The sequence below is a fragment of the Odocoileus virginianus genome, chromosome 4 (genome assembly GCF_023699985.2).
Source record: "Odocoileus virginianus isolate 20LAN1187 ecotype Illinois chromosome 4, Ovbor_1.2, whole genome shotgun sequence".
Taxonomy (NCBI): domain Eukaryota; kingdom Metazoa; phylum Chordata; class Mammalia; order Artiodactyla; family Cervidae; genus Odocoileus; species Odocoileus virginianus.
The window spans coordinates 52,790,145-52,807,968 of record NC_069677.1 but is presented as its reverse complement, the minus strand read 5'-3'; the positions used below and the strand labels follow the sequence as shown (position 1 = coordinate 52,807,968).

Sequence of the window (17,824 nt, the reverse complement as noted above, 5' to 3'; positions counted from 1 at the left end):
AATGGACATGGGCTGTTTTCCCTTTATTGCCGTTATATCTTATGCTTCTGTGAACATTTGTGTACAGGTTTTTGTGTGAACATATGTTTTCATTTCATTTCTCTCCCAGTGTATACCTAGGAGTGGGATTGCTGGGTCGTACGGTAACCCTTTTTTAACGTTTTGAGGAACTGCCAGTCTCGTCTTAAGTGGATCATGTATGGAGACTGTGACTGGCTTCCTTGCCTTCTTGTTAGTCCCTCAGTTTAACCTTCAGCCCCATATCCTGTTCTTCACCCTCCTACCTCTAGATTTCCTTCCTGAAACAGAAGGAATTGAAGCTTAAGGAATTGAAGCTATTTAGTATGGCAGTCTGAGTTCCCCCCAGTCTAGGCCCTGGCTACAGGTATAAAATTTTGACTTCCAGTAACTTCTGTTTCTGTGAATCTTTCTGTGTTAGGGTTTTCATTATACAAAGCCAATGGTTCTTTTTTCTTTTTATCATTATACATTTATTTCACCAAATTTGATTTCTTTGCCTTCAGCAAAATCATGAATTTAGTTGTTATAATAAAGATTTTCACATATTTTAGTTTATATTTTCTGTTAACTTCAGTGATCTAAAGATACATTGTCCTATGTGGTAGACACTAGCCCTTTGTGGCTTCTGAGCACTTGAAATATGGTTTGTCGAAATTGAAATGGGCTATAAGTGTAAAATATACACTGATTCCAGGACTGAATATGAAAATAGGTAAAATATTTAATTAATAGCTTTTATATTGATTATATTTTGATATAATGTTTTTAATATACTGGTAAATATATTATTAGAGTTAGCTTCACTCATGATTTTTGTTTTTTTTTTAACTTTTTAAATATTATTACTAGGAAATTTTAAATTACTTATGTAGCTCACATGTGACTCACATTATATTTCTATTGGATAGTCCTAATCTAAACAATAATAAAGTAAAATGTCATTAGATTCAAAATACACAAAATTGGACTTCCCTGATGGGAAGACTTTTGTGGCTAAGACTCCATGCTCCCAACGCAGGGTGCCCAAGTTCGATCACTGGTCGGGGAACTAGATCTCACATGCTGCAACTATGACCTGGCACAGTCAAATAAATAAATAAGAATAAATGTTACTTTAAAAATTACCAAATTTTAATATATTGTCATTAAAATATAAATTAAAGAGCATGCAAATTTTATAATTATTTATCATGGTTTCAGTAAAATGGTTTTCTTTTAAATTGTTTACAATTATCTGTTTAACAGGTTAAAAAGGAAGCAGTAACTGATGATAGTGTCAAACTCTAGAGACTTTTGAGGGAGTAATGTCTATGGGATGAAATGGGCAAAAGTCATGTTGCACAGGGTTGGAAGCAGCCTCTTCATATGGAAGTGATCTCTGTGATAATGAGGGGAAAGAGAAATGACTGGGGTAGGATATAAGATCGATGAGATGGATATTGAACTCTAGAACTGTGAGCAGACTTTTTTCCAGGGGTACGTCTTCACGTTCTTTTCCATGACAGGTTATTACGGAATATCAAATACAGCCTCCGTGCGTGTGTGCTCAGTCACTCAGTTGCGTCCAACTCTCTGCGACCCCATGACTATAGCTCGCCAGGCTCCTCTGTCCACGGAATTTTCTAGGCAAGAATACTGGAGTAGGTTGCCATTTACTCCTCCAGGGGAACCCATGTCTCCTGCATTGGCAGGAAGATTCTTCACCACTGTGTCACCTGGGAGGCCCTCATAGCTTCCTGTGCATTCAGTAAATCCTGTTGTTTATTTTCTGAACAGTGGTGGGTATCTGTTAATCCCATACTCCTAATTTATTCCTCCCCCTCCCCCTTTCCCTTTGGTAATCATGAGTTTTCCAAACTAAAAAAATAATGCAAAGGAACTTATCTGCAAAGCAGAAACAAGACTCCTAGACACCAAAAGCAATCTTACGGTGAGAAGACATTTTTTAATTTAGTGAGATATAAAATTCTCAAATAATTAGAAATTTAACTTTAAAGTATTTTGATTCAAAGCCAGTGGTTCTTAAGCCCAATAAAGAACTGAGCTAATCCTCCTCTAATTTTGTCACTGATAAGTACCTATTACAATTTTTAGTAAGTTGATGAGGAAGTGTATGCCTGTGACTCTGAGCAGATTTGGTGTATGGCAAGATGATATCACACCTGCCCACCCAGACTTAACTGATGGAAATATAGGAGCTAGACTTGCTGTCCTTGAACAGAGTGGACTGGAAAATTGAGAAAGCTTAGTGGCTTCATTTAAAAGACATGTGAATTGTGTAAATTCCCAGGGGAGGGAAAGGAATTTTATTCTACTCGAGTAATAATTAATGTTAACGAGCACATACCTCATGCCAGACCACATTCTGGCCACTTGTTTTAATTCATTAAGTCATTGTGAGAACCACATGAGGTCATACCATTATTATTCCCACTTTACAAATGAGGAAATAGGTCATGGAGACATTAAATAGCCTCAGGCTAGAAGGCTAGCAGAAGACGGGTCGGGATTTGAACCCAGGCCATCTGGCTCTTGTAACAGCCTGCACTTGTAACCAGTACCCTGCATCCATCTTTCAGAGGTGTGATGTAATGGTACATGATAGCCTTGCTATAGTAGGTACAGTGCAAAATGGACTTCAGCTGGAAGTGTATTTATTTATAGATACTGTTATCTCATAGAGTTTACTCATGAGATAAGAGATCACATACAGCTAATGTTGGAGAAAAGTATAAAGACTGAGAAAAACAGAAAGTGGAAAGTCTGGTCTTTGGTATTGAGGAGGTTTAGTATTTGCATGTTCTCTCTTTTCATGTCTTCATGCTCCCCTACCAGTGGCCTGGCCTCCTGTGTTTCTGGCTTCCCTGTGTTGCCACTGGTCTTGAGCTGATAACTGCGTGTTGCAGGACTGATGGTTGACCAGTCTTCTGTACTCAGCCCCTTTCATTTTAATAAATGCAGGAACAAATTTATCATCGTCCCAAATCCACTTAAGACCAGGTTAAGAACTTGTTTACCCTGTAGATCATGTTCTTTGGCTACTTTGCTGGCCAGTGCTAATAACCATCTAAAAAGAAAGTATTTTAAAAATCCCTGATGAAAGGTGAATGAGAGGGTTGTGTGAGAAAGGGCCTGACTGGAGCCAGCTGCTGATAAACTGGAGCAGGTTTGAAAAGTGTCAGCAAAGACATGGAATTCTGTTTCCCCCGTTCAGACAGGCGTCCTTTTTCTTAGGATATATGGCTTAGGAAACCAGCTGCTAGAATTTTCCAAAATTCTGTGTCCTGGTTCCTTTTTCTTTTTGCTAAAACTGATGGTTCTATAGAAAGCATTGCCTCCTTTTAGGAAGACAACTTTTGGGGTCATATTTAATAAAGAAAGGTGAAGATGCAAAGCTTTGGGGCTTGTTGGAAATGTTACTCTTCCTTGTGGGTCAAATTCTGACTTGGAATACCGAGGGCACTACTTAAAAAGCATCTAGAGAGAGTGTCTGAAGGCACGCATGTCCTTCCCTGTGCTGATTTTATTCAAGAATGATCAGTTCACAACAGGAAAGGGGGCTTCAGCATGAAAAGATGTTATTGTTTTATTTGATATTGTCCCAGCGTTCTATAAATTCATTCTCGGTGCTATTTCCAAGCACACCCAAGCATCCACATTTTCCTGGCTTATTTGTTCATAATTGATATTTTGTCCTCCAACTGCATCCACCAAAGGCTCAAGACTGCTCGCAGTGGTTGAGATGTACACAGTCCGTTTGAGGGGGAAGTGGGAACAGGGTGGGGACAAGGGTAGCCGGTGTGCCCAGCCAGCTCTCCTGCTATAGAGCTGCGAGCTCGAGGGAGGGTTAAATACAAAAACAGGCGGCCAAGGGGAAAGGGTCATGGAATTGGTTATGTAACTGTCATCTAATAAAAGGAAACAGTCCCTCCGAAAGTCATAAATCTTTTCTAGGTTTGGAGTTTTCAAAGAATTTTGGCCAGGCGGTGGATTAGCAAAACTTCTCGAGTTACATGCCCTGCATCTTGCATGCTGTGTCAGGAGCAGACACCCACCTGCCTTACTTGCCAGTCCTTAGGGCCATTCGGCCCTGCCCACCCGCCTTGTGAGGACCCTGATAATTTAACTCATGTCTGAAGTTATTAACTCATGTTCCTGGGAGATACTTGTTTCATATTATCACCCACTGCTCCTCTCCTTGGAAGTCAGAACTTTAACAGTGGGGCAAGGAGGAATAATAGGAACCTAGTGTTGATTCAGTCAATGCATTTATCAAGTCTTCATTCTTTTTTTTTTTTAATTAGCCCCAAATCTTTATTCATCACAGGGAAACAATGTTCAAGAATAACACTAAATAAAATTTTGTAATCAGATCAGCCATGAAAAATAAACAATCATGATTTTTTTCCCTTTATTTACAGTCTGTAACACACTTGAAGTTTATTGTATATTAGTAACCTTCAATTTTGTAATCAAAACTAATTTCAAGATAAGCTAACAGCATTTCTGGTTAGGTCAGCAGATTGAAAACAGTAGGCGAATTTCACCCCCATTCTCACCTCCACATCTGAAATAATTGTATAATAAAGAGTTCTTTTTCTTAAGAACTTTTTATTTCATAGTGAAGTATAGTTGATTAACAATGTTGTGATAGTTTCAGGTGCATAGCAAAGAGATGGAATCCTCATTCTTTGTTAGGTCCTGGAAATCCAGTGATGAACCAGGCATATTCAGTCTCCACAGTTATATATAAAATTGTCGGGAGCGGGTGTGATTTTCTTTCAGATGGAAATGTATAGTTGTGTTCAGATTTTTAAAAACCATCATTAAAAACTGCAGAACTGTCCTTCATAGCCCAAGCATCCCAGGCCTATGCCTACACAAAGCCTCTTCTCAGGGTGTTTTGAGATGGGTTCTGGTATATGCTTCCTGTCATTCGTTAGAGTGTTATCTTCATTCTGAGTGAAGTTAAAATGTGGGTAAATTCATGAGTAGTGCTGAAACAAAAGAATCAAGTATGCAGAAGGTTGCCATGGGAACAAGACCCTTTTCCTCCAGCTTCTGTGAAGCAGAGTCATATGAGAAATACTTTAAATTCTCATTTTTAAGCAAAAACTGGGTCTAATGGTATTAAAATTTCAAGAAATTTAAAAATAGTATTTTTTTTTTTTTTTTACTATTTGTTTGGTCATGTTTCTTTTCCCTGTAGCTTGTCTGTGATCAGTGAGAGAAAGAACTCAGCAAGCAGGAGCCTTAACTGATGCAGGGAAGTCTCGGGGGCACTTGGTTCTGTGTTCGCTCCCTCCCATCCCTGCCCCAGCCCCCAGCTCCACCTTTCATCTTTGAGATTTGCTGGGCGCCCTGGACTGAAGGCATCTGTGGGGAGCTGGATTTAAACCTAGTGGGCTCTGTGTTGTATGGTGTTAAGGATAAGAAAAAAAAAACCCTTCGTTTATCTCTTTCACCTCCGTCACCTCTGTACTATGTCCAGGTTGATTTAAAAGGTTTTGATAAGATGATAAGAATCCTTTAACAAAATCCATCCTAGAGATTTTCAGGATTAAACAGTAGGTCTCAGGATGGACAATATGGACATCTTTGTTGAGAATTTTTTTTTTCTCTCACATTCCCAAAACACTTCTGATTCAGCCTTTATCCCGTTATTATCAATCCAGAGAGAAAATGTCACAAAACACTAAAATGGAATGGAAAGAGATGTGTAGTCTGCTGGGGAGGAAACCCTGTGAGACCGTTACCAGATCAGGATGTAGGGTATTCTTATTGAGAAGCAACAGTTCTCTATTTCTGTTGAATGAACAGATTTCCCATCAGTGTGAGTCTAGTGAAGGATTCATAGGTGAGCTTCATCATGTTCATCATTGATTTTGATTGATTGATAATGGCTTGAGTACAGATTCTGCATATGGGCAGAGCACTATAATCTGTTAATGATGCCTGCCGTGGGTTAGTGGTGGTATTCTTGCCATGAGTTTGCTCTCCACAGTCTGTTCTATTAAAAGAAATTGTTTTAATGTCAACGTGACCACCACCAAAAATCCCCCAAAAACAAAAGACCCCAAAACCCCCAACAAATGCAAACAAGCCCCAAAGTTTACTTATCCTCAGCAGAGTAGAAATTCATTTTGGTGGAGTACAGAATGTTCTCTTGTTGATCTGTTAGGAAAGTATTTCCAGGAGCACATAGTTGCTGCCACTTATCTGGAATATTTCTTTGTTTAGTGAAGATATTTTTTATTATGCAATAGCAATTTAGACATGTGAAACCTGCCTGGTATGTTACATGTCTCTGGCGTACGTGAATATGACCCTCTCCAGCGCTATACCAAAGCCACTTAGATCGTGAGCTCATCCAAGGGAGGAAGGTGAGTTTGCTTTAGGTACATGCATATTAATGAAGGAAAAGGACCTTGGAAGGACGTCATTCCCAGAAAGGCACAAGGCTGCGCTGATCATAAGCAGAGCCCGGCTCTCTGTGCTTCCTCAGCCCGAGCGAGCTTCTCAGTCGCCTGGAATCCTCCCTAAATTGGTGAAGGTGGAGCCAGTCTGGCAAGGTTTTCAGTAAGGGCAGCTGGCACTGAAGAAACCTAGGCTAAACTGCGTCTCATCTTAGTGACCATACGTGTTGTTTAGTCTCTAAATCCCGTCTCTCTTGCAGCCGCATGGACTGTAGCCTAAGAGATGCAGGTTCAGTTCCTAGGTCAGGAAGATCCGCTGGAGGAGGGCATGGCGACCCACTTCAGTATTCTCTCCTGGAGAACGCCATGGACAGAGGAGCCTCGTGAGCTACAGACTCTAGCCCACCAGGCTCCTCTGTCCGGGGGACTTCCCAGGCAAGAGTACTGGAGAGGGTGGCCTTTTCCTTCTCCAGGGCATCTTCCTGACCCAGGGATCGAACCCGCCTCTCCTGCACTGGCAGCTGGGCTCCTTACCACTGAGCCACCTAGGAAGCGCTGACCATACTTGTCAGGAGTCAAGTTTGCGCTGGGAGTGTGTGTCTTCACTGAGACCTTCACTGTGCCTAGAACAACTCTGGGAACTCAGTGGTCAGTAAATATGAATATATATTTACCAGTGAATAAAGCCAGGTAGGGGCTTCCCTGGTGGCTCAGAGGGTAAAGCATCCTCCTGCAATGTGGCAGACCTGGGTTCGATCCCTGGGTTGGGAAGATCCTCTGGAGAAGGGCATGGCAGCCCACTCCTGGGTTCTTGTCTGGAGAACCCCCATGGACAGAGGAGCCTGGCGGGCTACAGTGCGTGTGGTCACAAGGAGTCAGACACGACTGAGCGACTGAGCGCAATACAGCCCAGAACGAGGTGGAGACTGACTTCTTTGGAGGTGTCATATAAATGGCATTAGAACAGAATTCCTTGAGTGGATTCCATCTTCATATTTACTGTTTAAAACACAGATTTATTCATCCATCCGTTGTTTAACTGTCTTTTATACTTCAGGTCCTATGGCCAGGCCTCAAGCATAGAGTGTTAAACAAAACAGACCTCTGTCCTCTAGCCCCCTTGCTAAGAGAAAGGTAAACAAAATCATTATATAGTTAAATACAATCATAGTAGACACACCAAAAGAAAAGCATAGAGGTTTATTAAGACATAAAGTAAGGGGACCTAACCCAACCCAGAAGGGTCAGGGAAAGCTTCCTGGAGGGGGTGAAAGTGAATCTGAGACTTGGAGGGTGAGTGGGGCAAGGGGGAGGGCAGCAGGGAATGGGGGTGGGGGGTGGCTAGGCATGACTCCCGGAGGGTTTCACCGGCCACCCCTTAACCAATAGGTGCTCTCACGCTATGGACCAGGACCAGACACATCACTGGCTGCCGCCCTCCTGGAGGCAGCATCTAGGGAGACGGTCCGCTCCTGCGTTGTCTCGCGCCTCTTGCCACAGCGTAAATCCACTGAGAAAGTCTTTACTCTGTAGATGTGTGTCAATCATTTGTTGAGATAATTCGGTAGTCACTCTTGGAAAGTAATGTATTGCCTCTGCAAGGTCCAGCTGTAAGCCTTCTTGCTGGATGTTCAGATTGAGGACTGGCCGGTAGTACCAGAGCAGTGGGTACTTGTGAGCCAGAGGCAGTAGGTGAAGTAGTTCAAGCAGGCTCTGGACTCAGAAAGGCTCTGCGTTCAAACTGAAGCTTGTTGTGTACAGTTTTGACTTAAGTTCTGTTAGCCTTGGTTTTCTTATCTGTAAAATGGGTTCATTGGAGGTCATAAAGTCAACTTGAGGGTTAAGTTAGATGAGGCAGTGTGTGGGAAGTGCTGGACGTGGCACAGTGAATGGTGGTCATGATTAGCAATTGTTGGCTACTTGACATCCATCAAAGCATGTCATCTGTGCTAAACCCATGGCAGAGATTTTGTTGGCTAACAGTTGAAGCCAGATTTGTTGTCTATATTAAATAAGTGTCACTCTTCCTCCGTAGATGAGTGGATTTACTGTCTCCAAAGATCTCTCAGGATTACTCATCCCTGACATGCCAATGACATTACCAGTTGAATTTGAAGAGGCTATTAGTCGTGGTATGGCGAGATTTATCCTCACATTGGTAGGTCTTTTCCGCCTACTACAGAAGGGAGAAAATGATGCTTACAAAAGTATATGTACTGGGTGTGTCAGAAGCGGCTCCTTCCCTGTTGACTTTGCTTTTTCCCTGAAAATGCAGTGCTGCAATTAAAACCATCATTTGATAAAGCAACCATGAAAGGCCTAAAGAATATGCAGTCCCTGTAGTTATAGGAAATATTAGAGGAGAGGCTATAGGCCTCAAGCAGGCTCTGCAGATGTGACCATGTGGTTCTCATCTTGAAGTCTTCACCTCCTGGGAGGCTGGCCTGATGTTTCTTGGTGGCCCCAAACTTTTCTCTGCACAGCCAAGGAGCTCATCTGGAGGGGCTGCAATCATTTGCAGCCCTCCTGTGAAGTATGGATGTGATTAGGTAGAGGCAGAAGAAGCAAGAAGCAGTCACTTTCATTTCCCTTTAGAGAGGTGAAATAGATGCTGAAAAGACACATCTGTGAGAATTCAGAGCTACCGGCTGCTGGTGATGGTTAGTCAAGAGTCAGACAGGGTTAACTGGGGTGTCTGGTTAAGAGGCAGTGCTTCCAGGAGGCCTTTCCTGGTCCATCAGAGGTTTCTCAAAGTCTGGATGTTAACGATAACATTAAAATTTTGGTAGGAAAAGAAAAATGAAAGGTTGTGTAACATAATCAGTTGTAAAACATGATCATCTTGGTACTGCTACAAAGAAGAAATAATAAAGGTATTGTGCCAGGAAAAAAAAATTCATTGGGCTGAAATAGATTTCCATTAAAGAGTTGTCCTTCAAGTAAGCCAGACTGCTTCAGAGACTGCATTCAGGTCTCACCCAGGGAATCAAAATGCTTTTATTTTTGCTTCAGATTTCATTTGGATCTCCAGCATTCTCGGTTATTGAAATAATACCTCATTCTTTAGTAATACTTTCTTGGCCTGTTGGTAGCTCAGCTCATTGAGTGAAATATGCAAATTTGCCCAAAATAACCAGTAGAGAATTGAACATAGAAGGCTTTGAATTATGCCTTAATTATGCTCATGTCAAAATAAAAGATGGGTGGCTTCATTTATATTGTATCAAAATAAGTAGCGTAAACAGATATTTCATTAGTGCTTTGTTTTTGATCTTGTACTTTGGCAAACTTTCAAGAGTGATAGATGAATTTCCCTTTTCATTGGGAAAAGCCAAGTGACTGTTGTTTTTGGTCATATAGTTGCATTCTTTCAGACTGTAACAGTTAGCTGAAGACAAGAAATTGGAAGACAGCTTTGCCTCTGAGATATTTCTTAGATTTACATGATAATGATCTTATGAATGGTTTCTTATTTTTTCCATTTACTTTGAACATTTTCTTAAATGACTCTTGGAGCTAAAAGAAATTACAAATAGTTTGCATTTATATGAAAACCAGCTAAAAATGAACTAGTCCTGGTTACATACTACCTAGAATTCCTGTGGCTCTGAATTCTCACAGATGGATATTTTCAGGGAAAATTAAAGTGCGCTTTTCTTGCCTCTCCCTCTTCCTCCTAAGTTCCTGCCTTCCTGGATGGCTTAATGACCCAACTTGTTGCCCAGCTGGAAACTTTGAGTAGAAACCACAGTGTCTTCCTTGACTTTTCCATCTAATGAGTTTCTCCATTGTATTAACTTTCCCTCCAAACTGTTACCCTAATATGTCCTCTCCTTTTGGTTCCCCGTGCAGGCTTTATTGTTACCTGCCTAGGTGAGCATCTCACTGGCCTGCAGATGCTCTTCCCTACTTCTGTGTCAGCTGTCTCTGTCCAGTTGGATGATTTATTGGCTTCAGCATCTCCAGCAGGCTTTCTTTGTGCATAGATTAAGTTCAAGCTGCTCAGTAGACAGTCAGACTTTGCAGTCCAGCTCAGGCCCACTTGCTTTGCCGCTGTTGATCTCTGTCCTGTTCCTCCTGTGGTTGACATCTCAGCTTGCTAAACCCCACAGCTTTTCTGAATGAGATTCGCGCCTTTGCCCACAGGGTGACCTGCTGCAGGGGCTCTGTCCCCTGGCCTCCTGCGTTACCATCCTCGTCACTGATGACCCCTCACACCTTTCCTCGCCTCGGGCCTCCAGTTGCCCCACCCTACACTGTCGTTTTCACTGTATGGCCCTGTCTTAGGTCTCATATTGCAAGTGATTGGCTCCCTGCCTCCCATGGGCCACTCACCTCTGAGCATCAGGAGGTAAAGACCCATTTCTTACTCATTTCAGTTCAGTCACTTAGTTGTGTCTGACCCTTTGCGACCCCATGGACTGCAGCATGCCAGGCTTCCCTGTCGATCGCCAACTCCCGGAGCTTGCTCAGACTCATGTCCATCAAATCAGTGATGCCATCCAACCATCTCATCCTCTGTCGTTCCCTTCTCCTCCTGCCTTCAGTTTTTCCCAGCATCAGGGTCTTTTCCAGTGAGTCAGTTCTTTGCATCTCGTGGCCAAAGTATTGGGAGCTTCAGCTTCAGCCATCAGTCCTTCTAATGAATATTCAGGACTGATTTCCTTTAGGATTAACTGATTGGATCTCCTTGCAGTCCAAGGGACTCTCAAGAGTCTTCTCCAACACCACAGTTCAAAAGCATCAATTCTTCGGCACTCAGCCTTCTTTATGGTCCAACTCTCACATGCATACATGATACCAGAAAAACCATAGCTTTGACTAGATGGACCTTTGTCAGCAAAGTAATGTCTCTGCTTTTTAATATGCTGTCTAAATTGGTCATAGCTTTTCTTACAAGGAGCAAGTGTCTTTTAATTTCATGGCTGCAATCACCATCTGCAGTCATTTGGAGCCCAAAAATATAAAGTCTGTCACTGATTCCATTGTCTCCCCATCTATTTGCCATGAAGTGATGGGACCAGATGCCATGATCTTAGTTCTCTGAATGTTGAGTTTTAAGCCAGCTTTTTCATTCACCTCTCACTTTCATCAAGAAGCTCTTCAGTTCCTCTTCACTTTCTCCCATAATGGTGGTGTCGTCTGCATATCTGAGGTTGTTGATATTTCTCCCAGAAGTCTTGATTCCAGCTTGTGCTTCATCCAGTCCAGCATTTCTCATGATGTACTCTGCATATAAGTTAAATAAGCAGGGTGACAATATACAGGCTTGACGTTCTCCTCTCCCAATTTGCAGCCAGTTCATTGTTCCATGTCTGGTTCTAACCGTTGCTTCTTGACCTGCATACAGATTTCTCATGAGGCAGGTAAGGTAGTGAGGTATTCCCATCTCATTAAGAATTTTCCACATTTGTTGTGATCCACATAACCAAAGGCTTTGGCAAAGTCAATAAAGCAGAAGCAGATTTTTTTCTGGAACTCTTTTGCTTTTTCTATGATCCAACAGATGTTGGCAATTTGATCTCTGGTTCCTCTGGCTTTTCTAAATCCAGCTTGAGCATCTCGAAGTTCACAGTTCATGTACTGTTGAAGCCTGGCTTGGAGAATTTTGAGCATTACTTTGCTCGCCTGTGAGATGAATGTGATTGTACAGTAGTTTGAACATTCTTTGGCATTGCCTTTCTTTGGGATTGGAATGAAAACTGACATTTTCCAGTCCTTTGGCCACTGCTGAGTTTTCCAAGTTTGCTGGCATATTAGGTGTAGCACTTTCACAAGCATTTAGGATTTGAAATAGCTCAATTGGAATTCCATCACCTCCACTAGCTTTGTTCATAGTGATGCTTCCTCAGGCCCACTTGACTTCGGACTTCAGGATGTCTGGCTCTAGGTGAGCCATCGTGGTTATTTGAGACATTAAGATCATTTTTGTACAGCTCTTCTGTGTATTCTTGACACCTGTTCTTAATATCTTCTGCTTCTGTTAGGTCCATATCATTTCTATCCTTTATTTCTTACTCAACCTTCGTTTAATGAAATAACCTCTCCTTGGCATCTAACTCAGCTTCTTCTGATTGATTCTTGTTATTACACTGTCATTTCTTGGTATACACTACTAGTGGCAGAGTCAGCAAGGTTGAAATTCCACTTGTAGATATATATCCCAGAGAACTGAAAACAGCCAGTCAAACAGATACCCAGATGGGTATGTTGACAGAAGCATTATTCACAGTAGCTAAAAGGTGGAAACAACCTGTTCATATTATAAATAAATTATAGTAAGTACCTACAATGGGATATTATTCAGCCATAAAGAAGAAAAGGTTCTGATACACGCCTCAATATGGATGAACCTTGGAGACAGAATACTAAGTGAAATAAGCTAGAGAAAAAGTTGTGTGATTCCACTCACATGAAATATCTAGAATAGGCAAGTTCACGGAGATCAATAGAAGATGAGAGGTTATCAGGGGCTGAGGAGAGGGGGATGGGGAGTTGTTTTATGGGTACAGCATTTCGGTTTGGGGCGAGGAAAGTATTTTGGAAATAGTGATGATGGTTGCACAATACTGACAGTAATTAAAGCCATTGAAAATGGTTTAAATGGCAGCATTTATGTAATATGTATTTTACTACAATAAAAGATATATAGTTTGTATACTTTTTTAAAAAAGATACTGCCACCAGCACTCTTATGCATATGTTTCAACATGTAGTTAATTATATACAAGCATGTTGTTTTCCTGTATCATTTATATTTACCATTCTTACCGTCTTAATAGATCACAGATTTCTTGAAGTGAGGGACTAGTCTAGATAGGAAGTAACATGGTTTTTGTTTGTCGAGGGTTTGGAGTTGGACATTTTTGAAATTCTGAAACCTTTTAGAGAGGGTTTGATATTTTTTTTGAAAGTTGAATAAACTCAGCGTGACAAAGTGACATGAAGTCACTGACTGAGTTTTGAAACATAGATGTGTTCTTCTGACCTGCTCTCTGATCCTGGGGGACACTGTGCTTATTCAGCCTGATCCCATTGGAAGGAAGGCTGAAAAGTCTAGCACAGTGTGCTTTTATTTGCTCCTCTTGCTCTTTAAACAAGGAATTTGGATGATGAGGTCATGTGGATAGGAACCATATTGACTATTTTCCTGAGTCCTTTTTAGAGGTAATAAACATGTAGGTGCTTTCCCAGGATATAAATTTTAATTCTTCTAGGAAGTTAAAATATATTTCTTTGTCTTGTAAGCTCCTTTGGAGACTTTTTAAAATTGAGTAGAGGTAATTCCTTGGTGGTACAGTGGTTAAGACTCGGCATTTTCTCTTCACTTTCTGGGCACAATCCCGATTGGGAAGCTAAAATCCCACAAGCTATGTGGTGCAGTCAAAAGAAAAATAAAAATAGAACAGATAATGATGACAAGCTAATACAATTTATATTAAAATGAGTTTAATGTACATGTCAACATGCATGCATGCTCGGTCACTTGGCCATGTCTGACTCTTTGCACCCCCATGGACTGAAGCCCACCAGGCTCTTCTGTTAATGGGATTATACCAGCAGGAATACTGGAGTGAGTTGTTGTTTCCTTTTCCAGGGGATCTTCCCAACCCTTATGAAAATAAGATCTTTAACGTCTTAGTTGTTTTGTTTCTGGGTGCCAGGATTTTCTTTGAAAAGAACTGAGATATAAATGTGAGAAAATGTTAGCCCACATATACCATTAATAATCTTGCATAAATTTCTGTTGTCTCATTCACTGTCTGTCTTGAATTTTGTATTATGGAGTCCACCCAACAAACTGGTAAGGAGCAATGATGTGCTAAAGACCAAAACTAACCTTCCCTTGTACTAATATTCTAGAGTCAACATTAGACATTGTTGTTGATTTCACCTTCTTCAGACTTGAGAAAACCCTTTAGTCCTTGTGTGAGAGTTATTTTTGATAGATTTTCCTGCTGCTCTGAACAGGGTCAGTAAGTGTGCTGTAGGGAAGTTCTCAGTTTAGTGTGCTTTCAGACCATCAGGCAGTCTTGATAAAGTTCAGGTTCAGACTGGGAGATGTGAGGGGTGAAATTCTGCCTTTTAGATAAGCTCTTGAGTGATACCAGTGCTGCTGGTCTGTGGGCCAGAGGAAGAACACTCTGTTTCAAATATCTCAGTTTGATACTTTGTTAAAATTGGATCCAATATAAGGTTGACAGAAGAAATGCAAGACACCCAAGATGTGTCCTATACAGTTATTTTGCACACAGTTGTATTAAAAAATTATTCATTGTTTATCTGAAATTTAATTTTGACTGGGCTAGACACAATATAGGTGTGTGTGAGTGCACACAAGGAAACTCTAAATTGCAATCTAAAGCATTTACAAAGTCATTTAAGTGTCATGTATTATGTTAGATGTAAACGATATGATTATTTTTATTTGGAGAGAAAGGCCCCATAGAATTAGGTCTGTTTCAGACTTAGTTTTTAGGCACTTATTTAGGTATTTTGCTTATATGCTTTTCAATACAATAATATATCTAAGGATTAATGCTGCATCCCGTCCCCAAGTATCTAGGGAATTCTTGAAAAATAGTGAGATCTGTACAAAATATACCTGAAAGCATAGAAATGTCCTGGACTATCAGTGTTTTAAGCTAGCCGTATGCAGTAATGGGCTTCACTGGTGGCTCAGATGGTGGAGAATCTGCCTGCGATGTGGCAGACCTGGGTTTGATCCCTGGGTTGGGGAAGGTAATGGCAACCCACTCCAGTGTTCTTGCTTGGAGAATCCATGGACAGAGGAGCCTGGTGGACTGCAGTTCATAGGGTCACAAAGAGTCAGAAACGACTGAGTGACTAACACTTTCACTTTCATATGAAGGAATAAGATGTTAATATGATAGATTTAAACTTAGACTGTATTTTTTTGGCACCATGTACTGCTGGTATTTTCAAACCCTGTATAATAGCATTTCATGAGGATAATCTGTTGTCTATTAAAGCATATAGAAAGCAGTGTAAATGCTTTTCTTTTTTTTAGATTCTTTACAGAGTTGGAAGCAAGACATCAGAATAATATCTTCATAGAGGACATAAGTGACATTGTGGAAAAGCACACAGCATCCACATTTGACCCATATGTGAAATACTGCACAAATGAAGTCTACCAACAGCGGACACTGCAAAAATTGTTGTAAGCAGTATTGAATGTTGCGGCTTTAATGATCTAATCATATTTTAATTTGGTCACATTGATTGAAATTCATTGATCTCTTAAATTAAATGTCTTTTGGGAAGAGAAGTGCTTTTGGGCAGGGGTGTTAGACTAGAGAAATGCAATTGTGGAAAATTTTCTTTAAAGCTCTTCTGAAATTATAGCTTGTTGAGTTTTTCCTTGTTTTTTTTAATTCCTGCAAGATTTGGGTGGTGGGGTGGGGGAGGGTAATGATGATGGATGATCATCATTCTGAATGGTGAGAAGGTTGTTCTTTAAGCTGTTATCTGGTCATTAAATAGTTTGCCTGAGGCCACGATATAGTTCTTGAACAGGTGCCTAGGAGCCAAGTGTCCTCTAGTATGCTAATCTTCCTCCATTCAAATGACAACTCTGTATTTAGTTGTTTATGGGAATCACTCATCTTTTCCCTCTGGATGGTTAGGTGTGAGGAAAACAAGGATGGTCTGAAGGAAGGCAGTTGTGGTTTTTTTTTTGAGTTCTTAAAGGCTCTAATTGTGAAACAAAAAAGAAGTAAACCTTAAATTTCCACACACACCTTTTCCCTTTGTTCTGTTTAGGCTACTGAGAGTTTTGGTGTGATGGATATGCCATCTCTAGTCTGAAAGCATTCAGCAGTGGTTCAGCAATGTCTGCATTGCTTTATTGGGGCCGGGGCTTGTTTACCCCCAGGAGCTCCGTGTCTGGCAGTACAGCTGGACATCGCTGTAAACTCAGCTTGGGGGCTGACTGGCTGTTGTCACCCTTCTGTGAGCTGTGGTGTTCTGACTAAGCGTGGCGCGCTGGCCAGTCTCTAGACAATGTGAGAGACCCTCTGGTGATGATGGCCTCATGGCTCCTTAGAGAAGCAGCCCCCGCGTGGGTGAGAAGGGCTGATGATGCCCGGTTCCCCCTCCACATCCTCCTTAAAATCTTGTACAGGCAGGAAGGAAAGCCCACAGCTGCCAGCCCTAAATGAGGTTATTAGCACAAAGCAGGATTTGTCCGCGGGCATTTTGTCCTAGACTAGTCTTTGTTGTGGAGACTGTTCTATACATTGTAGCTCCCCAGGCTCCTGTCCACCAGCTGCTGGAAGCCCAGCCTCACCTCAGCTGTGATAACCAGAAATGTCTCCAGACCTTACCTGATGCCCTCATCACCCCTCATCCTCCATGGGAACTGCGATGTAAAGGTTACTCTTTAACTGTTGTAAAATCCAAGTGACAAGTGTAAAAGCCAAAGCCTGGAATTAGAGCTAAATTAAGTTTTGTTTTGCCAGATTAAAAAAAATAAATAAAAAAAACTTGAATAAGTACTGCTCTACTCTATGTAACTCTTTAAAACTAAAGGTTTTATTTAAATTAGCTCAATAATATCATTTGAGCTTTCACATGGAAATTAGTAGTTGTGTTTTCAGAATGTAAATTTACTTTTGAGGCTGTGACTTTGAGCTTTACCTGCACTTTGGAATCTGAAAACCAGCAAACAAACAATGCCCAGGGTCCATCCTAGACTCAGAATCTTTGGAGGTGGCGGAAGTGATTTAAATATGCAACTGGTTTAAAATTTAATTCTTTTTTAATTTCCTAAAATTTTTTTTCAAAGTTAGCAGGAAACTTAACTCCTCAGTTTAAGAAAAGGAAATTATAACATTTCTGAGTACTTTCTTTTAACTTGCAGTTCTGGGTATTTCCTGATTTCTTTCTAGCAGCCTTGAAGCAAATTATCTAAGTTTCAAAGTATAGTTTTTTGGAAAAAGGTTTCAGTTGCCATTACTCTGCTTCTTGGCCTCCCTCACCCCTCACCAGGGGCTCACAGAATCTGAGGTCAACCCCTCCTCCACGTCCCCCTCACAAGTCACTCTGTAACGCCACAGAGCTCCCCTTAGGGTGAAGTGAGGTGACAGAACAAGAGATGCCATGTCAGGGACCCGCTGAAAGTCAGAAGACCTTGGCTTGACTTCTGTCTTCACCGAATGCTAGATCTTTTATTTGGAAAGTTGGGGACCTTGCTGAGATGCCACATTCTTACTGGAATCCCCTTCAAAGTTACGTGGATGGTGCCACATGAGACCCTTCATGTCCATGTATCTTGCTAAATTCGGTAGAAATGTTGTGGCAGTGTTGTTCCTGTTCTAACGTCACTGGGAGAGGAGGGATATTCTGGCTGACATAGTCAGAAG

General features: G+C 41.2%; 1 protein-coding gene across 2 annotated transcripts in view; it reads left to right on the top strand.

Annotated features, from left to right (window-relative positions):
• The window catches only part of ARHGEF26 (Rho guanine nucleotide exchange factor 26), a 136,600-nt gene that overhangs the window by 57,888 nt on the left and 60,888 nt on the right, over window positions 1–17,824 (top strand). For both annotated transcript variants that reach the window (XM_020879458.2, XM_070466560.1), the window contains exon 7: window positions 15,469–15,621. In XM_020879458.2, coding sequence (XP_020735117.1) covers window positions 15,469–15,621 — 153 coding nt within the window. The remainder of the gene's footprint in view (window positions 1–15,468; window positions 15,622–17,824) is intronic.